The sequence below is a fragment of the Cololabis saira genome, chromosome 15, assembly GCF_033807715.1.
Source record: "Cololabis saira isolate AMF1-May2022 chromosome 15, fColSai1.1, whole genome shotgun sequence".
Classification (NCBI taxonomy): Eukaryota; Metazoa; Chordata; class Actinopteri; order Beloniformes; family Belonidae; genus Cololabis; species Cololabis saira.
In genome coordinates this window covers 16,769,125-16,791,881 of record NC_084601.1, presented here as the reverse complement: position 1 = coordinate 16,791,881, position 22,757 = coordinate 16,769,125, and the positions used below count along the sequence as shown (strand labels likewise).

The 22,757-nt window shown below is 39.8% G+C and overlaps 1 protein-coding gene across 3 annotated transcripts in view; it reads right to left on the bottom strand.

Moving 5' to 3' along the window:
* Window positions 1-22,757, bottom strand: part of adgrb2 (adhesion G protein-coupled receptor B2) — a 280,821-nt gene that overhangs the window by 169,429 nt on the left and 88,635 nt on the right. For all 3 annotated transcript variants that reach the window (XM_061740983.1, XM_061740985.1, XM_061740986.1), the window contains one exon: window positions 18,596-19,499. In XM_061740983.1, coding sequence (XP_061596967.1) covers window positions 18,596-19,499 — 904 coding nt within the window. The remainder of the gene's footprint in view (window positions 1-18,595; window positions 19,500-22,757) is intronic.

Genomic DNA, 22,757 nt, shown 5'->3' with positions numbered 1-22,757 from the left:
GTTTCACAGTTGCTAAGCTTGTAGGGATGTATGTGTGTGTTTGGGAAACATGCCTTCGTGTATTAGGATAAATAGCCCTGTCTATCATAAAAGTCTGTCTGGCAAACAGATCCGCCTCACGTCAACCCAGATGAACACAAATGAGGTCCCCGGAGGAGACATTTCTAGGGGAAGGGTGTCCCTGTCCCACTCATCATGAAGGACATTCTAAGGGGAAAGAGGAGATGTGGGTGACAGCCAGAAAGTAAAGAATTGTTCTGTCATGCATCAAGCAGGCCTGCATAAATGCACAGCCTTGTATGTTTGCTCCAAATGCATCAAGTCAACAGCATGGAAATATATCTTGTCTTCACAATGTGATGTAAAAATTCATTTACATAATGGCAGGCAATCCGTCAAAACCTTTGCCGTTCGGTTTCAAGAACCCCCTTCTGTCTGTCTCAATATGTCTCTCTTGGTGGCAATACCGTCGGCTTACTTCTGGAAATTGATGGAAGCAGCACCTATAGCACATCCACAAGGGCATTAGTTAACCACTGGTTTTCAACCACGATGACACTTCAGTATCATTCCAGCTCAGAGGTGACAGGTCCCACTCACACTAAATCACTGCACGGAAGCAAGGGGTAATTAAACTGCTGGCTTAAATCTTCTCAATGGCTCAGCAAGACAAATCTAGTCAACAGACTTTTGGGCCCGGTTTCACAGACAAGGCTTAAGCCTAGTCTCAGACTAAAATGCTGTTTGAGCTGGCTTAACTTTAAGTCACTTGCACAGACATATCTTAAAATAGTCATAGATTTAGTCTGTTCTGGATTAAACAAAGCCAATTGCAAGAGGGTGGATTACAGCTACTCTAGGACTAAATTTAAGTTTATATTAATCCTGCAAAGAGGCAGGTTTAACTTCAGCTTAGTCCTGTTTGTGAAAGGGAGCACAGATGGTTTGGGAGCATGGAGTATTTGGAATATCTAAATGAAGACCAATATTCGCTACAGAGGCCAGCCAAACAAATACTTGTGGATAGGAGTCATCCATTGAATCAGTTTGATGAAATAACTTTCCGAAACCGCTTTCGTATGTACAAAGAAGATGTACTGGAGATAATTACTTTGCTTGAGCCTAGACTTTCCTCCATGTCTCAAAGAGGAAGGCCTGTACCCAGTTCTCTCCAAGTTCTGATCACTTTGAGATTCTTGGCATCTGGAACCTTTCATCGTGAAACTGGTGATTTGTGTGGTGCCATTTGTGAACTGAGAAATCTGTACATTAAGTTCCCTGATGCTGCTGAGCAAGCCAACTATAAATCGCGATTCTACGAATATGGAATATGGACTATGGAACTTCCCAGGAGTGATTGGCTGTATAGATGGATGTCATGTTGAAATCAAGTGTCCATCAACTCCTGATGCTGAGGAGTACAGGAACCGTAAGAACTGGTTTTCCATCAATGTTCAGGCTGTATGCACTCCCAATTTAGAGTTTTCAAACATTGTTGTCCGTTTGAAGGGAGCAACACATGACTCAAAGATTTTTCACAACTCTTCATTGTGTGCTCAGTTTGAGAGAGGGCAACATAGTGGAATACTACTTGGTGACAGTGGATATGCTCAGAGTTCCTATTTATTCACGCCTTGGCCACATCCCACAACAACTGAGCAGCAAAGATATAACAGAGCTCATATTCGCACTAGAGGGATGGTCAAGCGTATGTTTGGAGTGTGGAAAAATCAATTCCAGTGTTTATCCAATACACTTCGTTTTGAGCCAAGAAGATGCTGCAAGGTGATCATTGCTGCAACTGTTCTGCACAACTACCTAAAGCAGTATAATTGTCCTGACCCTCCAATGGAAGACCAGAATGATTCAGATGTGCCCATGCCAGTCCAACGAGGACTTGCACTCAGAGCTGCTTTCACATTGCAGTGCAATATTGCAGTGCAATAGTGTGCTGAAAAATTAAATGAGAAACTCAACCAAGGCTGTCCTAAAATTTAGGTTGTGGTGACTACAATACTCACACTCTTGTCAAGTGTATTTCATTACATTACATAGCTATCTCATGCATCTTTCTTTGAACAACTCTCTCTTCTAATTTCATATCCAATTCGACCTGTAGAATTCTCATTTTCATGTCATGCTCTTATTTCAGATATTTCATTTTCTGCTCATGAACTTCTAAGGCTAACTTTTCATGCATTGACATCCTTTTTGGTCTCTGCTGGAAGGTTTTGGCAGCATCTTTTCTCTGGGATGCCATGCCAGATGTGGAGGGTGCACAGTCATACATTTTCATTTGCATTGAATTCACTGCAAATGGCAGCCCAAGCATTGTTCGTCTTATGTTCAACAGCAGCACTATGCCCTTTACTTTCAATAACAGCATGATTTCCCAAAATTTGTTTAAGTAGAGTTTTTTTTCATACATAGTATAGTTCTTTGAGTGTGTTCTTTTAGCTTCAACCATGTTTGGTGTCAAAATTCCCTCCAGCAAAACTGTCCTCAATTCCGTTCCAGGTTTTCATGAACACCATTATGCTAACAGACTGTGCTCCCACTTAGGCTAATGAGGCGTTCTCATTTAAGCTTACTCCAGGACTCCACAGTCTGGGAATAACTAAGACAAATATAAGCCACGCTCATGCAAGCCACTTAAATGACCTAGCTTTACTAGTCTGACTTAGGCCTACTCCTGGCTTGATATAAGCCTTGTCTGTGAAACCGGGCCTTGGTCATGAAAGCACCTATGATCTGCAAGCTCATGCAAAAGCCGATTCGCGTCGAGAGCAGCTGCTGTGGGTTCAGGTGGCCAGTTGTTTACCACATGGGTCACAGTACTGTGCCTCCCACATGGTGCACCACATGCACTCAAAATGATAATTGATGTAGAAGCTTGCATGTTATTTATTTATTCACTTTTATCCAGCATCAAATAATGACTAAACTCTAACAGACGGATATACGCTTAGTGGAACATAACTCAAATCTTAGGGTTAGACACTTTTCACTTGAGAGTGGAGTTGGGCAACGAAATCTTGGATGTTTAAAGGTATTCACATGACTAGTAGTGGAGTAATTCTTTGCATTATATGCACTTGTAACCACGCAGAAATGTTCAAGGGCACAAGCTGTTCAAAAACAGTCTCTGGCAGGCAAATTTATGAATACATCCGAGTACCACCAAATTTCAGAGTAGATATAATGTTCTAGATACTGTTGTTGGTATAGTAGGGGAAAATAGACTGATACACCTTCAAAAGTTTCATATGAGAAAGTGTAATATATGTATTGCTTTTGTCTGGCCTCAAGGTTATGAACAATGTATTTACTTGGAGGCGTTAAATTTATTGTGTTTGGAACAGAAATCTCCACAGGGCCTGCACAAGTCTGCTGCTGCCACGGTATTTTTCTTGTCAACATTCACACTTTTTATAAATGTTACAGAGTTGAGTTGAAGGGAAGATAACTTGTGCCCACACACTCCAGTTTGTTGCATCTGCAAAAGGACTGTTTGGCTTAGCGCTGATTTGCTTTTTTTCTGAGTCCGTTTGATCGCTTGCAGGCTAATTGGCAGAAATACAGAGGCATCTATTTTGATGACTTAAATTATCCAAAACCCAGTGTCCACAGGCAAGGCCTTCTGTCACTTACTTACCATCTGCAGCTGCCTGTGCAAAGCAGTAAAACAAGAGTATTTTTATACAGGTGAGCCATCGCTCAGTCCCTGCACACGGCTGCCTGAATCAAATGCTTTGCTCCAGACTGAATGTCGGCGCTTTGCTCACATTCATCTTTAACAAAACACTGGTGCAGAAGGTTCATGTTTGAAATTCAGTGAATGGTGTCGCAGTGAAACTTATTTAAAAAATAATACCCAGAAATGTCAAATCTGTCATAGAAATTTGCATGGTTTGAGTTTGAAAATGGAGCATTTTTAAATCATCATGCCACAAGAACTTCAAACAAAAGCACACACACTCACACGAACATTAAAAAACGCAGGCCTTCGGGTACTGTGTCGCGGCACAGTGGACACAGGTGCACTGTGGGATGCCTGTCTATTTTCTGCAGTTAATCGATCACATGAAATCACTGGAGCTCAACTGGGAATCAGTGCTCCGCGGAGTGATATGGACTATATTAGTGTGTGTGGTGCAGTGATGTATTCCATTTTCATCGAATTGCTCTTCGAGCACGCTCAGGCTGCGAGAGCCTTCGCAGACACATTGTAGCTCTGAGGCTTTTTGTCATCTACTCATTAACAAACATCAAACACGCTTAGGTCGTCCCTTCAAAACACATACACACAAATGCGGCCAGTTTCAAATGGCGTGTGTCCACGGGGGGACTTTTGAGGTTAGCTAATTTGGCCTACTGGTGCCATAACCCCTTCTCCCTCGGTTCACTTCTTCACATGTCGCTCCAGACTTCCACTCATCCCTCCACTCTGCCTACACTGGCGCTCGCCTCTTGACATCATACAACTTTTATGAGATGCAGACTGATGGAGCTAATTCAGAGCCAGTCTTTGCCCCCTTCCTATTCCCTCAACCAGTTACAACCACTGGGGTCTGAATGATATTTCAAGTTTGGTGATGGATATCACACCCAGTCGTGCAGCATCCCTATTAATATTTTGCTTGTGCTCCATTTTCGCTGGTACCATCTTTCATAAGTGTTTCTCGCTTGCTCCCAGTAGCCTAATGTGTTTTCAGAGAACAAAATACAAGTTGTTTTTTCCCCCCACACAATTACTCTATTACAAGTCATCTGAAATGCTCAAATGTTGTTTTTTATTTATTCTGGTGAACTGCGATTTAATCCCCAACCTGTTTGACACCTCTGAATTTGACAGAATTTAGATTAGAAGATCTTCAACAATTAAACCGATGCTGTGTCATCGGAATATTTATTCAAATTGTTAAAATTAATTATTAATGGACACCAAATAGGCTTCCACTCATGAAAATGAATGAGACAGGTTTGTAGGAATGTAAATTAGTTCCTCAAACAAACAAGCGCAATCATTAAGTAACCCACTTTTGGTGAATTAAATTAAAGAATTAATGCTTGACAAAGTGAAAAACAAAAGGCTAACAAGCATCTACTTCTGCAGTAAAACCAGCAGAGGCAAAAAGAGGCGAAACAGCATAAAACCTAATATACATAGTGTGACATTCTGTGTGACATTCTGTGGTGAGTTGAAACCAAACTAGACATCTTTGGGAATGCTGCTTATGACATTTTTCTTTTTTTAAGTGATGCAGTGAAGCTTATTAAAAATGCGCCTGAAAAAAATAAGAAACTTACCAACTGTAAATTATGACGAACATTTATTTATTTTAGATATTTTGCTTGTAGTTCTGAAGAGCCTGAGGCTATCAACAATATCATAAAAATGTATTTATGTAACTTTCTTTTTTTAATTTCAGTTTATTTTAATTTTTGTTGTTTCATACCTGAACTATACATGCAGATATTTTTAATTCCTTGCAGCAAAACTGATTATTCTGAATTAATTTCTGAAGATATTAAAACTTTGGTGCTTCCAGGCATGCTGTTTCATGCAAGTTCATTTTGAGAGAATTTGTGTTTATAACTATAAGCAATTAAATGTTTTTTTTCAAAATGTTTTTCCCCATCCATCCCTTTTCTATATTCTGGAGGGTTCACCATTATTCTAGTCCATTATACTGTGAAAAGACTGTGGCAGGTTGAAAAGAAATCATCAAGGCCAAAACCAGAAGCCACGATTGGCCTTCGAGCTTCCGGACTGCACGAGAAACCATCATGCACTGTGATTAATATTGCAGCACAGACTCAGGGGTACCTGGGAAAAACCATTATCACTCAGGTCAGTCCTTCACCACATTCAGAAATATAATGACTGTACCAAAACTTCATCATGCAAGGAGGAAGTCATATAGCACTCTGGTGTGGAATCGCCACTAAGTTCTCAAGGCCCAATCCATCTCAGACAAACAGTGCATGTGTGTTCTGCATTCAGATAAGTTTGTGTTTCCGTTTGCTTTCAAAATAGACAGAATCTCCATGTCAAAGATGAGAAAGAATTTTATCAAAGGCAAGGATCTGTGAGAGGAAAAAAGATTCAAGCTTCACTCAGAGAGGCCTCGGATGGGAGTTCTGAACCGGGGACCACGAGGCAACAACAATTTGTTTTATATTTCATGGAAACATGTCTGAGGTAAGTTGGGACAATGAAAGACAGAAAAAAAACACCTAGAGAAACATTTATAAGCTCAGTAACAAGATTGGGTATAAAAGGATCCTCTTTGACAAGCAGGGTTTCTCCGAGGGGGGGATTCAGCAAACTGTGAAGAACTGCAACTACAAATTGTGAAAGTTCTTAAGGTAAATTTGTGAACACTTTGAATATCTCATGATGCATAATAGACAATATCGTCAACAGTTTCTGATAATCTTGAGAAGTTGGGATGCCTGAGGATAAAGGACGCAAATATGCATTTGACCCCGTGATCTCTGGGACCTTGAGCAGGTCTGTTTTAAAAACAAGCATGATCCTGTCGTGGAAATCCTCGGATACATTTCTGGAAATCACAACATACTCCATCTATTACAAACCAGGGCTTTGTGTGTTGTAGCAGGAGAATTTGATGCAAATCATTGCATTTCATTTTTAACTTCCAATTTAAACACATCCTAACCTTTTTGCAATCAGGGATATATCTTTGTCTCTTTCTTCCGGTGCCTTAAGCCCCAGAGGTTGAGGTCGGGGGCCACTCCCTGCCGTCATTAGAACCAGACTCAAACTCGTTAACATTCTCTTAATAAATACAATTATGCTGAATTTAAAAAGGTTGTATTGCAGCTAAAATCTTCTGGTGTCTCACGTCTGATTGAATCTCTTCATAAGTACATTGTAGCAGAATATTTAGGCACAAAATATTAAAACTCGAGGACCGACATCCGGCCTTGGTGGTGTGGCTCTAGGCCTCCTGATCGTCACTCAAGCACACTTACTGTACTGTATATTACAGCACTTGAAAAAAATAATGGTTTCCGGCTAAGATATGTGCAGTGCACTCTGAAGTTGGACAACAAGAGGTCCACTTGTTTATATCTATAGACACTATATTTTTCCAGTTCACCCTGATTTATGGCATTTTGAATGGCATCAACAGGAAATTGGCCCAAGCCCAGAAAACCAATCCATACAAAATGATCTGAAGAAAAAGGGGATGCTTAGAACTGACAAGGTGTGTGTGTGTGTGTGTGTGTGTGTGTGTGTGTGTGTGTGTGTGTGTGTGTGTGTGTGTGTGTGTGTGTGTGTGTGTGTGTGTGGGGACCTTTCCTGAAGCACAAAGGGCCACAGTGTTTCAGAGTCCTATCCACTAAACGCTGAATACTAATTCTGTTGCCACGGTTATGTGTAGCACAAACATACACGTCGTTTTGCTTCATTCTTTTAAGGAAAAACATCTCCATAGCAACTGTATTCCACGGCACGCTATTACTCTTCGTCACAAGCGTTGGGGTCGATGTGCGTGTGCATATTTCATCACCCCTGCATGTGTTGCGGTAGAGTTAATTGTAATCAAAACACCTGTATGCGCCATGTGCCAACACAGTTTGAAAGTAAACACCTCTCACCCATGCTGCTGAAGACAAACGAAAAAAATTCACACAGTTCTCCCCGCTCTAATTACCAAAGCGGCTGATAGTATTCCAGGAGGAGAGGATGAGCTGACTTTGTGTGTGTAAGCGAATGCGTGCAAGCTTCTGCATGTGACAGACTACTGCTCGCTGCTTGATTGTTCTGGCCCCAAGAGTCCCAACAAAGTCCCAGTCCGTTCTCAACATTTCTCCCTTCGTATAGGCCCCTGCATGCTCTGTGCCTGTTGTCCTCCAACATTGAAGACAGGACACTAAGTCTGTAGGTACGAATAAGAATTCCCAAATGAGCGCTTTATGCATGTGTGATGCTAGCGTGGCACAGGAAAATGTGACTGCAAACCTTAATCAACATTAAACAATGAACCCACTGTCTTATAGCTGATAGTTTGGACATAATCTTTTACAATATGCTAGAATATGTTTACCATGTATTTGTACCGCAACTTATATAACAGAGAAAATACTGCATTAGTAGTGTAGAAATATATGCAGGACTAATGGAACCAAACTTGTTGAGAAGCAAAGAATTGAGATTTTATTGCACTATGGGATTTCGGCCACAAGAACCTTTGACTGAAATAAATAGCACAGCTGACCGCCAGGTGGCAGTAATACACATTTCTTTCAGTTTGCAAACGGCCAGCAGCATAAAACAAGACGAAAAAGAAGAGTGCAGCAGAAGAAGACACACGTAAACGGATGCTACCTGCATTAAAAAAAAAAACACAAATACACTATGGTTGTAACAGCCCCCGGCTCTCGCACTCAGAAGGCACGCCGGTTTCCCCCAGTGGCCAGCCGCGGTACTGCAACAAAAAATCGCATGTGGCCCAGAAAGCTTTTTTCCCATAGACCGCAACAGTAAAAGAGAAGCCTCTAAAACTGTTCACAGGACACCTCCAGGTGTAATCATCGTTAATTACTAATCTTTGTATTCTATATTTTTAAGTCATGGACTTTATATCCGTCAAATATACGGCAAGAAAAGTCAAAGAAAAGTCTCTTTCTGGGCGTGACGTCACGGCTGACGTCACAGCCGTGTCCGTGCATTCCACGGATGTATTATATTAATATATATTATATAATTATATTATATTAATACATTAATAATATATTTAATACCATACATGTAATAATATACATTAATTAATATATTATATTAATACATATTATATTAATATTCGCGTCATTGCCCCGGGGCATGATGGGAGGCCCCAGAGCATCATGGGAGGTGACTCAACTGCGCATGCTCTATGGGCCGCATAACGCAGAAGTAAACCCGGAAGTCAGGAACTTTTTCGGCGTATGCGCTGGCTGAGCAGAATGCATTGAAATGAATGGGCGGCCATTTTCGATGTCCCATCCAGATTTTATTAATAGATCCATGGGTTGTAGCAATTGAGATGAAAAGAAACCCCACATTGGACGTTTATACTGGTGTAATATGGCAAAAAAAACGACTGATCCACCCATCATTTTTTCATGTAATCTCCAACTTCATCAAATGTATTTGCAGCAAAATGTCTCTGGTCCAAATGCTTAAACAATTTGTGGTCACATGATTTATGTTCACGTGAGAGACATACCTGTCAAGTTTTGGAGTTAAAAATAAGGGAAATTTTCCACCACCCGCTGTCCCACCAGCCCTACTGAGGTCCAGTATCCCTTACATTTTAAGACAGGTTTACAAGAAATCTAAAATAACTACCGGTACCTGTCAGTGCTCAGAATCTGACAATCCTACCTTTGTTAACACTGAAATGCTGTGGACATTGTATGTAATTCATATAATTCATATAATCAAGCTATAATCAAGCCTAATTGAAACAGGGAATTAAAGAACATGTATTTATTTTAAATATTTTCAGTTTATATACACATTGTCTTAAAGTGAAACATTTACATTTTATTTTAATTTGTCATTTTCACTCATGTGGCTCTCTAGAATTCACTGACTGATGACACAGACGCATGTTTCTGAGCCTCCAGCTGGTGCTGCTGACAGACATCGGTCCTTCCCCCGTGAGAGACACTAAAATTGCAGTTACACATCTTTTAGAATTCGTAACTGAGCCCCATCCTGTTCATCTTTAGGAAAGTAAATTTGGTATCCCATTTTCAGAGATTTTTACACAAAATATTTGCTTTTTTGGCAGAAATGTCTTCTCTCTCGTTACATCCATCCATCTCTCTGATTTGTTGTTCCGAGTTTGTTCCCATTGTGGCCACTAATCTTGCGAGAACTGCCCCCTAGGATACCGCAGACGGCAGCTCATTTCTTTTTTTTAACTTTAAGTCAGTTTAAAAATAGCAAAAGTGTTACAGATAAAAGCACACAAATACAAACTATCACCTGCATCTTCAAATCTCTCCCCTGATGACTCACCGTCACTGAAGGCACATCCACAAAACCATGTCCTACTCAGGCATGACTGACCCTATCTCCTGATGCCCTTGTTGGCCTGCACTCACAGTACTCCAGCTTCCATCATGTTTGAGCATCTTGAACATACATCATCATTTCATCACATTAAGTGTACAATTTGTTTATTCAAAGCACATCTGTCAGAGAATTTGTATAATGGAGGCAAGCACATAGTACTGATGTTGTGGCTCTTGAGATTTGCTCTCCAGAATCAGCCCTCTCTCACATTTTTGAATTTCTGGACTGCAGGGCTATGTTGTTAAATCAATGTGACAAGGAACCGCTGAACATACACATCATGCATCCGTTGCTACACGTCCAAGCGCACCTCTTCCAACCATATCAGAGACCAGGAACCTTGTTGTGCTTGAGCACTAACTGGAGCATTCACATGAATCAAACAAACACTTTAGGACTTGATACGGATTGCCTAGCGTGAGTGAACTCATAGTACACATCAGTCAAACCAAAAAGGCTGAAAGAATAGTGTGGTTTTCATAGAAGCGCAGCCGTCCTTGCTCCTGCAGACACTGCTGACGGACATTACAACCTGGCCTGAAAATGTCATGACTACACACGAACTTCTGATCAGTGCTGAGGGAGAATGCATGTTTGCTATTTGTGAATTTTTGGTTTTATTTTGGTAGTTCTACCTTATCAAGTAAGATTTGAATTGTATCAAATAAAATCATATTCCCCCTTTTCTGAAATCATTGTATTGAAATCAATACAAAACTGTCACCGACAGTTTAAAGTTTTAATATTATACCGTGTGTTTTTCGCTAGGTATTCAAACTGAGGTGCCTGTGACTTGTATTGGTCAAACCTGTCTGGTATAAAAAATAAATAAAATAAAAATAAGCTAACACATCATCCTCTTTGGATTTGTCATTGACAGTTGGTACTGATCCCTCTTTGAATAAGAGTTGAGTTGCCAATTCAGGTTTATGTTGTCCCAGGTTAGTGAAGCAGTGTGATTCAGCACAACGATTCATTTTGCTAGGGGTGTAACGATACACTAATCTCACGATACGGTACGATACACGATATTGAGGTCACGATAACGATACGATACGATATTATAGCAGTATTTTTTTAACAACCTTGAATGAGGAACATATGACTGAAAAAAATTGTCTTTTATTTGAAAGACACAAAATACAAAACAATGCTGTGTGTTTGCCCTATTGTTACAGTTTGTAATGCTTTATAACTGTTAAGTTTTAAAGAGAAAGCCAGGCCAACCTTTTTCCACAAACTGAACAATGAAGTAAATGTCAGATTTGCATTATGCATCTTCAGTTTCATACAAGTACAAATATTTTGCCACAAACTGAATAGTTTCTCTCATGTATGATTTGACTTTTTTCTTTTCCAGAAATTTAACAACTAAAATTAAATAAATAAATAAAAGTAAATAAATACATACAATTTTACATCATAAAAAAGATTGATTCATGCTTACCTTATAAGTGTAAGAGGAGATTTATTTTTGTTAAGGTTATTTTGGTAATTCAGGGTTCATTATTTTATAAATATATTCTTTATATTCTGTAAATCAGGGACTATAATTACACTAGTCAGTTTATCTGTAGTTGTTAATATGTTTTAGATTGGGCGGAGTGATACAGCACTAGGTGCTGTGTTGATGTTCTAAAATCCTACACTGTTGAGCGGACATTGAAGTACACTGGAACTCACGCAGAAGTTGTCCCGTGTTTATCCTACTCACAACCCGAAAAAGCTTTAATTTAATAAGGTAAGGGTTAACTCTACACCAGCCTTACATCAGTAAAAGTTCAGAGCTCAAAACGGGACCACAAAACGGGACTAATTTCTCCAGAGCGGAGTAAGATTTTGGTCCGCGGGTCGAGGTGCGGTCGCGGTCGGATGCGCATTTCTAGTCAACACAATAGATTAATATTAATAATAACCCAATATCGCGATACACCTTGTCACCTCCACGACACGTATTGTGACGTTTTTGTATCGCGAAATTTCGTGGCACGATATATTGTTACACCCCTACATTTTGCCCACCGTCTATTTAAAAAATAAGATAAATCCACAGGGCTCTTTTATCGTCTGGTGATGCCAGGACATCCAATGTTTTGTGTTTCACTGTGCAGCCAGCAACTGAGCTCTTCCAATGCCTTCAACTTTTGGGCATGAAAAGTTTATTAACTACTGCTCTGGAAGACAACAATATGGCAGAATCGTTCAGCTCGGAGCAGCCCGACCACACCTGTAAAGTCAAGAAAATTCTGCCTTTGTTATTGGTTATTATAAGAAATTATGGTGTCATATAAAAAAAACAAAAGCGAAATCTGAACAGCTCAGTTTCTCCCATTCGTCCTGACTGGGGTCACTACTCAACACGGACTGGGTTGTTTAATGAGATGTTTTTATGGACTGCTTGGTGTCCAATATATAAAACTTCCATGCTCAAGCCTTAGAAATGAACATTTTCCATAATATGCCCCCTTTAAAGAACTGACAAAAAAGACAAGAATCCCCTGTCCTTCGCTTTAAACAACTGCTTGGCCAAAACCTGGATAGTGCCAAATTATTACATATTTAAACATGGAAGTGTGTCCAAAAGTTATGTCTTTAAAAAGGGGACCAAATGTATGGAGTTACAAACTGTTCTCATAGTATGACCTATAAGACAATTAACAATCCTTCCACATGTTCACATACAGACATCCAATGAAGTGGACATTGCAGACCTTTAACATGAAAAAAGAAATAAAAAAGAAAAGCCAACATTAAAATGCTGTATTTTTGCTGTTGGTGTGTCGCAGAATAAAGCAACAGTTGCATTATTCATATTAAATATTTAAAATCTCACCAGAATTATCAAAAAAAAAAAACTCCTCAGGCATCTCTGTCAAATATTTTGGGAAAAAAAGCCACTATTTTCAATAAAAGCACGCAAGGCAAGTCCATAAATGAAGGGCCGACTGTGACATCTACTGTAGGAAGATGGATGAGGCAATCTACACAGGATTGTGTAATTTTTCTGTGAATAATTGACATATGATTGAGGGCAATGATACCAGCAACGTTCTCTGTGTGAAGATATTCTTTTCTACAAAAAGGGACATGCTTGCTTCATTCCAACATTTCATTTCAAGAAATATATGAGCATTGACTGATGAAAAATCACAACAGAAAACACAAGCTGAGACAACGTGGTTCTCAATCACCACAAAAAAAGCACCATATGACATAACTGCTGAAATTATATATATATATATATATATATATATATATATATATATATATATATATATATATACACATATATATTACATATATATGTGTAAATAAATATACACACACTAACAGTCAGACACTTTGACACACTTTATCATTTATTTGAAAATGTATTTATTCATTTATTCGGGAAAGTGTGCCCAAACTTTTGACAGGAGTGCATCACTGATCCATCAACAGAAAAATATAAAGGTTTCAAATCAAGACTGTCTATCACCGTGCACTCATCCAAAGTGCAATCTGTACATGCAGGAACTCAATTTCCCTCCATGTCACTGGGAACAGACATAATACACTGAGGAATGGAGAGAAAATAATTTGCATACCACTAAAAGCTCTGTCCATGTTCGTGTCTGTCTGTGTCTGGGGGGGCTGTAGATCGGCAGGAAGGCCACCTGATGTAATTTTTTTCCCCTCCTTCTCCGTCCCTCGAGCCTTACAGTAAGTCACACGGCACGTCAGGAGATGAAAAACTAAATGCATCAACCTTTGCGCATGTTGTGGGATTGCATGGGATTTCTCAGACTTGCGTCAGACGTGCATCAAGCAGATGTGTCACAAAAGTGTCAAGAACTTTACCAAATATTCTCAGCATGAGCATGCTGCATGTAGGGCCAAGTGCTAATGGAGTGCATGTGGTACAAACAGGAGTTAACTTTTGATGTTTTAAATGTGGAAAACTGCGGTTAATACTGCATCTAATTCCAATTCAGCACAGCAAAGACTGTTATTAGACAGCATTTCTCCTCAATGATCTCCTTAAAAAGCCCCTTTTGCCCAGTATGAAAGTCTGTCTTGGTACAATAAGTGGTAAAAAGTCCTGAAGTCTTTAAATAATGTTTGGTTTTTCGCTGCATGAATCCAAAATGAAAAGTCCTGTAAAAATGGAAGATTTTGTTGGAGATTTTTATATTTTTGATACCAAACAGGCTGAGATATATTTGTTTTAATGAATTTTCATGCAAGAATGTAGAAAGAGGCCTAATTGGGAAGCAGATAATCATATTAGTATGAAGAGTTAAAAGAAAAAAGAAAAGGGAAGAAATGTATGCTGTGGAAATTATACAAAATATGCTGTGGTGACAACAAAAAAGCTATTCTTTTTATCTCGTCAACTAAGATCATCAAAACATTTAGTAACTCACTGGTGCATTGAATGCAAATATTATCAAGCCTGCTCTGGTCTCTAGGGCACTGGCTGTTCTTGCACTGGGTTGGCTTATTTCAGGAAATGTTTCAAGGTATTTTACAGAAATAACTCTTTTGATGCTTCAGACAGAACTTTTTTTTTTTTTAACATACAGCTAGGCACAAGCACACATGCACAGATAAATGTGCGCATTTCTGTGGCAAATAAAAACAGGAACTTCTTGAACTATGCTATTTTATAAGACGTTTGTAAAGTTGTTTTATATAAAATGTTTTACCTATCTAAAATTATCTGGAAAATAGAAAGTGTTTTTTCAATCCAGGTTTTATACATATTGTTAAATCTATTCAAAGAAATACACGGAAGATTTTGACGGACAGAGACCCAGGACACCTTTTGCTAAGATGAAACATGCAAAGTTAACGTTGTATTTCAGACCCCATAGTAAATATGTATGGAAATATTCTTTTTTTTTTATTATTTATGTATTTCTCTTCCAGTTGGGTGGAAAACTATTAGGGGTGTAACGATACACTAATCTCACGATACGGTACGATACACGATATTGAGGTCACGATAACGATACGATACGATATTATAGCAGTATTTTTTAACAACCTTGATAGAGGAATATATGACTGGAAAAAATTGTCTTTTATAGACACATAAAGACAAAGACATAAAGACACATAATACAAAACAATGCTGTGCGTTTGCCCTATTGTTACAGTTTGTAATGCTTTATAACTGTTTAAGTTTTAAAGAGAAAGCCAGGCCAACCATTTTACACAAACTGAACTAAAAGTAAATGTCAGGTTTGCATTATGCATCTTCAGTTTCATACAAGTACAAATATTTAGACACAAACTGAATAGTTTCTCTCATGTATGATTTGACTTTTTTCTTTTCCAGAAATTTAACAACTAAAATTAAATAAATAAATAAAAGTAAATAAATAGATACAATTTTACATCATAAAAAAGATTGATTCATGCTCACCTTATAAGTGTAAGAGGAGATTTATTTTAGTTAAGAAGGTTATTTTGGTAATTCAGGGTTCATTATTTTATAAATATATTCTTTATATTCTGTAAATCAGGGACTATAATTACACTAGTCAGTGTATCTGTTGTTAGTATGTTTTAGATTGGGCGGAGTGATACAGCACTAGGTGTTGTGTTGATGTTCTGAAATCCTACGCTGTTGAGCGGACATTGAAGTACACGCAAACTCACGCAGAAGTTGTCCCCGTGTTTATCCTACTCACGACCCCAAAAAGGTTTAATTTAATAAGGTAAGGCTTAACTCTACACCAGACTTAAATAAGTAAAGGTTCAGAGCTCAAAACAGGACCGCAAAACGGGACTACTTTCTTCTGAGCAGAGTAAGATTTTGGTCCGCGCGGTCGCGGCTGCGGCCGCGGTCGCGGTCGGATGCGCGTTACTAGTCAACACAATAGATTAATATTAATAACCCAATATCGCGATACACTTTGTCACCTCCACGACACGTATCGTGACGTTTTTGTATCGCGAAATTTCGTGGGACGATATATTGTTACACCCCTAAAAACTATAAAAACCGTCTTTTGCAAGTCATTTCCCTCATTCTCAGCATATTCTGCGAGTACCAAGTAATGATGGCGCCACAGGTCACTTCCTACCAACGCAAAGTATAAGCTTTTCATTGTTCACTTTAAAGTCTCCAGCACAAATAATAATTAGATGAGGAATATTTAATTCAAAAATTGAAACCCCATGCAGCAAACAAATTAGGCCTCATTCATGCTTCCTGATTTAGTACATGTAATACAGAAATGAAAACGTCTGATTAATATACTTTGTGTTAGCAATGTGTTTATAAATTGAACTGTAATTTTATCATACATCCGGTTTTCTCGCTCAAGTACACAATATGTAATTATCAAAGAACATTGATAGTGTCTGCATGAAATGTGTTATATGGATAAATATTAATTTTGGAATATTTAAATATACTAGAAAATCATGCAAATGAGCCTTACTGTATGCAATAACATTGGGATAATGACTCAGCTTACTATTCAGTCCACCCTCCAACCTTTGAGGGAGAAGAAACTGTGTTGCCAAGACACTTTTTCTTTTGTTCAGTTTGTGTCATCAAGCTTTCTCCACCTTTGTTGAAGGACAGCTTGTCAGTGAATGAACCGGTACTTGTAATAATGGCCGAGGGTCTGTCCAAGTGACCACAGGAAATCAGGATAAACTTTAACACCCCCATCCTCTGCTCACTGTCACGAGTGGCAAGTGAAGGCTGCACAGCTTTTCAGGCAGATCATCAATCAATAACAGGGGGGGGGGATTGTTGAGTAACATTTATGCTGCAGTCTGGTGATGGTGCAAACAAAAGGAATCTGCTCTAAAGAATATCTGCCGTGGGAATCAAAGAAAGCCGGGCTAAGGAACAAACGCAGCAGCGCTCGGAGAGTGAGCATCCACCCCGTTTCAAGAAAGCTATTCTAAATATACTGCACCTTGAAGGTAAAAGGAAGCCAACGAGCCGTGTAGAGATGAGAGAGGGAAAACTGTGGCATTTAAATTTGGTTCTTGAGCGTCTCTGACTCAGTGGGTGCACTCGAGTTTGTCTTTTTTAGTGGATTGCAAAAGGGACCAGAAGAGAAGCAGAACAGAGGTAAGATCTGACACTCTGACGGTGACATACTGTATTTATGATAATTCTGGTATTTAGGGTAATTAAGACATCAGGGAACTGTTTGGAAGAAGACAGTTTTCTACATCCACAGACTTCCTCACACTTCTTCGGGGCCCACCGTTCACCAAGGGTTCTCTGCGGCTCAAAGCAACATCTGTGAGTGACGTGACCAAGTCTCTGAGATGAGATGCAGAAAAGCAACTCAAGCAACTCGCTGGACTGGTTGGATCACCAAAAGGGTTTCATTAATTTGAAGCCGTATCTGGCGCCATTAGGCCAAAGGACATGGGAAAAGACTGCATCCCCCTACTCCACACCTCTTCTTTTGCCCTTCACTTTCTGCCTCGGAGATTATTGGATGATAATATGCTCCCCTGCTGACTGAAATACGGATAAAGATAACCTTCCTATTAGCGAGGCAAGACTCTCCCCAGAGTTTTAAAGATGAGTGTTGTAGTCAGGCCAAGACTTACAACATGAGTATCTTTGCTCTGCATTATTTTTAGCCAGTTAAAGGATAATTACAAGCAAACGTGTAAATAAGAAATAAGAGAAACTACAACAAATGCTTGTATTTCCCTATTTACTTCTGCATTATTTAAATGCAATACCATTAGAATAAATAACTCTATGGCAGTGATGAAGGACAGCAATTAAGGAAAGTTTAGTGCAAGCGCTTGTCTCTTACTGTAATGACATTATCAAATTAGATAAATAATTATCTGCATTGCTAACAAGCAGACACAGAGTTATGCAACTGCATACATAATGTTATGCATGACTTGCTTGTTTGTTTTGTCTTGAATTTATTGACAGCTGAATGGTCGTGTGTACAAATTTGGGCACGGGTTTCATATTAGATTCTCTCCTGATATCATCAACAGTTTGTTTAACGCGCACATACTAAAGACACACAATAACATGAGACACTGTAGATTGACATCCTGAGAACCACACCTCTTGGCCACATGGGGAAACTAAAACATAGATCAAAAGACTGAATTTCAGTCAGGGATTAAAGAGCTTCCTTTGAACTCCCTTTTAATTAAAGGCCAACAAGCAAAAAGATAAAATTCAAATGATAAATTCTCTGTCAACCAGAGAAAGGTGAGCCCCCTCCTGAGGTAACATAAAATGCTAGATAACAAGAAATAAACTTCAGCTTTTTTCACGAGATGTTATACATGAACAAATAAGCACATGAGGGAGACGATGCTGTTTGAATGTTTAGTGTATAGGCTACTAAGTGCCTTGAAAATGTGTGATAATTGCATGTTTGTTTTTTTTTTTCCCGCAAAGAGAAATGCACTGTGTGTGTTAATATGTGATGCATTAAAAATGATAATAGAAAAACCACAGCAATATCACATGATCTGACAGAAACATAATCCTACCTTGTCGGACATCTCGAGGTGCTATGGCGATTGCATCGTTGGCGTGCAGTTCAGTGACGCAGCAGTCTTCGGGAACCAGTGAACCGTTGCTGAAACTGTGCGGTGTCTCCGGGAGTAACGGAACAGGTGGTGCCATAATGTTGTGATTTGGACAAATGCAGCCGGTCTGAGTCATTCCGCAGCCGTCGCTCTCGGAAACCTCCCGGTCACCGTTGTGATCTGTGCGCAAACACTCCTCAAACCATCGGCAGAGGACTCCGCAGGTGAACTGACTGGAGTTCTCATTGTTGATGAGCAACACCTCCACCAGTCTCTGCTCCAGCAATTCCTTAGGCACCTGAGGCTCATCTGCAGCTGGATGTCTTGTTAGACACAGCTGGACAAAGTTCTTATCAAATTGTAGAAAGGAGTAAGGTCTGTCCGAGTGAGAGTGGCTGCCGCAGAGATCAATGACTTCCTGATCCCTGGCTGTTTCCGTCTGTAGATGAAGGGGGCAGCTTTGATTGACCAGGTGGTGGTCGAGGGAAAGCAGCATGGGGGAGTGTGTCTGGCAGATGACAGGGTGACGGTTGTAGCGAAGGTAGAGGGAGTATTTGGTGGGATCTGGATTTTCCAGGGACCAGGAACAGCCAGGTGCCCTGGAGGGAAAGAGCTCCCTTAGGGAGAAAGAGCCGTACAGGACGCCTACCACAAGGCTGGAGCATGGCGAGGACAGGGGCGAGGGGGCCCCCTCTGCCCTGGTGCGGGGGGTGCTGTCGACAGCCCCATGGGCAGCCTCGGCTAGGGCAGAGAGGGGAGCTAGAGTGAGGTCAGACACAGCAGCCAGGACCCCAGCCACAGCCAGGAGGGAGGACAGCACAGACAGACACACCCCACCAGCAGTGTTCATCCTATGACATTCGTCCTGCAGGGAGAGAGAGAACAGAGGAGGGGGAGAGATGGAGTCTAACATTAGAAATGTTTACAATCAAACTCAAACAAGCCGGGCAAAAATCATGCATGTCACAAACAGTAATATTCTGTTCACGATGAGACTGAGGAGTCTCTTTGACTGCCAACTTTATAACCAAAGTTCTCATCAAAAAGTCAACCACCACAACTGTCAAAAACACAAACAAATCCCCGCTGTGCTACATTAAAAAAAGGTTGATGACTTGGCTGTCGAGACGTGCACTGCGGTGCATGCTATACCCCCTCCTGCTGATATGTGCACACAGCCACATTCACACATACACAGCATCCTGCTGAGCAGCTCCCTGAAGGCTCGGGAAAACTATTACCATCACTGACAACGTGAGGGTCTGCCAACAGCCAGATTTTGTCACACAAAACTCACATACCCATATGCGGCGTATTAGCATATCCCTCGAAACTACTTCAGCGGTCACCAATAGTTGGAGACTTTCTGTTCACAGAACTAGGCTGCTCCATCACAGAATACTTTCAAGTGGTTCCGCTGAAACATGGTTTGGGGAGTATCGGTGGGAGATGGGAAATGTTTGCTCCACTCCGCCAACAACCTCAGAAAGTTTCTACGTTCTCAAACACATCACTTTTTCCACATGTCAACTCGCGCCTTTTAGCAGCACATATTCTTTCCACAACTGTAAACATTTCACAAAACTTGATGAAAAACTACTTCGAAAAGGCAGAAAATAAAAGATAAATGTGAATAGAAATGACGATCTTGAGTTATAAATGATGATCTTTTCACTCAGTTTTCAGCTCTTTCCTTCTGTGGGTCCGGTTGGCTCATATCAATGTGCTACATGCTATTTTGTAGTGTGCTCAGAGGGGAGCTTTTGGGAAATTGGTGTTGTAACCCTTCAGTAGAGCTCCAGCAAGGTGAAGAATCAATGTCAAGAGGCACTGAAGCTGTGCAGGGTGGGACATTGTGACCCAGCACCTTCGTAAAACTATTTATATTGCAGACGTCACCTTTTCAGGACGTGACACCACTGGACTGATCAGTCCGAGGCATTTGTGCCTATACCGAATATGGAGTTAATTGGGGGTAAAAGTGCATGAAAGGCATACAAACGAAAGGTAACAAAGCCTGATACATGAGCGAGGAAATGTTAAAAGGGGGGAAAGTGCAATTTAAGCACTGGAATTTTACATGAACTAATGATAATTTGCAGCAGTCACCATGAAAAATTATTCACCCCCTTGGGTTTTAGGCATTGTGCTGAAGTTAATTCAGAGTGATGTTCAGAGCATAAAATTGTTTATTATCACGCTCAAGGACAGTTCACTTATAAACACAACTGTATATACAATACATCTGCTACCCTTGGGGGTCATGGGGAAGGTCTTTGGAGCGCGGCTCATTTTGAATGGAACAAGGACAACAAACTTGAATGATTCATAAATTACATCTTGTTTGTTTGTTAAGTAAACTATTAGAAAATGAGGAGACACTGATGACATGGGACCAATAAAAAGGGGCATAATAAATGCACATTTATACAATATACACGTCAAATATGCTTTGTAACAAACTACTGTATATTTACAGGATTTCACTTTACAGTCAAAATCCAAATGCAGGGTCCCTTTTTAAAGTGTGTGTGTGTGTGTGTGTGTGTGTGTGTGTGTGTGTGTGTGTGTGTGTGTGTGTGTGTGTGTGTGTGTGTGTGTGTGTGTGTGTGTGTGTGTGTGTGTGTGTGTGTGTGTGGCATAAACTCAGACAGGAAATAACAACTTCAAGTTATTGCTGCGAAAGGTCCGATCTAGGAGATCTTATATCATGTGGGTGCTAAATATTGGTCTCCGTTTTCCCTTCATGTTTGTTAAGCTGTATTAAAGCTTTACACCGTAAAAAAATAGATTTTCTTTTTTTAAAATACATCACTCAGTAATAAGACCCACCATGATCAAATATGATGATATTTTTTGATGTGGGGGAGCTAACTTTTGCATGACTGTATTTCATAATATTTGTCATTAAATTGACATGTCTTGGATGGGAATTAACAAGTTGTAAAATGCAATTCATAAACATCAAACAGTATTTACAGAAAATAATCTTTTTGAGATCAACATAACTTTTTAATTTAACAAAATGTAGAGCTTTAATTTGAGGAAATGAAACAAGATCAAATATAAAACAGGCAGAGCACTTCATCCTTTAGACAACCTCTAATTTAAATAAGCCTCATTTTAGTAGATTATTTAAAATCACATGAACCCTAGTTACTCCTCTGTGATGCACTGTAATTCAAAACTATAGTAGTAAAGCCTACTATTAAACAAATAAAAGTAAGGTAATGACATCCCCGGTGCCAGTGTTTTAGTTTTAGTGAAATACTCTATAGTTTATGTAAAGGTTGGAAATAATGCAACACAAGCCAGAATATGCAACATCCTCCTTTTCTGGCATCTGGCTTCCCTTTTTAGTCGCTTGACACTTTTTGAATAGAGTTCACAAACACTCACGATTCTCACCTCCAATTTTTTACCCCAAACATGTGCCATAAAGACTTTTTAAACAGGACAGCTCTGGTCGAGGTGACACTTTGACGGATGCACGGCACAGTCAGGCTGAGGGAGGGTTAATGTTGCGTGTTGTGAAGTATGTTCAAGGACATCTTGCCGCAAATGATGGGGTTATAGACTGTGCCACTTGAATGCACTCTTACTTCGTACTTCCAAACAAATATAGTGTGATAACATAAAGACTGCTCTGCAGACACGCATCATGCAAACAATGTGTTCCAGAAGAATTGAATAAAACCAACTATCTCATATGAATACAAATACTTTTTTAGGTTTAGACTTTCTTAGGTGAGCAAAGTTGCCTAAATGGTGCAGATCTTTACACATTTTTTTATGCAGTCCAAGTGCATTGTGCCAGACCTTTCAAACTGCATAATAGACTCATGCTTCCTACTCAAAAATCTACACATTTTTACAGATGGAAGGCAGTCAGAAGCTTTAAACCAATTGTTTTTGGGACAATGAACAATGAATATTCATAGAGCCACAGTCTGTTCATGAGTAGACCCTAAAGTGCTGTCACACTTCACTCCTCTAAAAAAGCACTTCACTGGGGGCATCCATAAATATTCATCAGCGTTTATGTCTTCCTTCCCCCTTCCACCTTGACATTAATGTTATCACCAAGGATGGCACAATATGTATATCCCCTTTCCCCATTCCT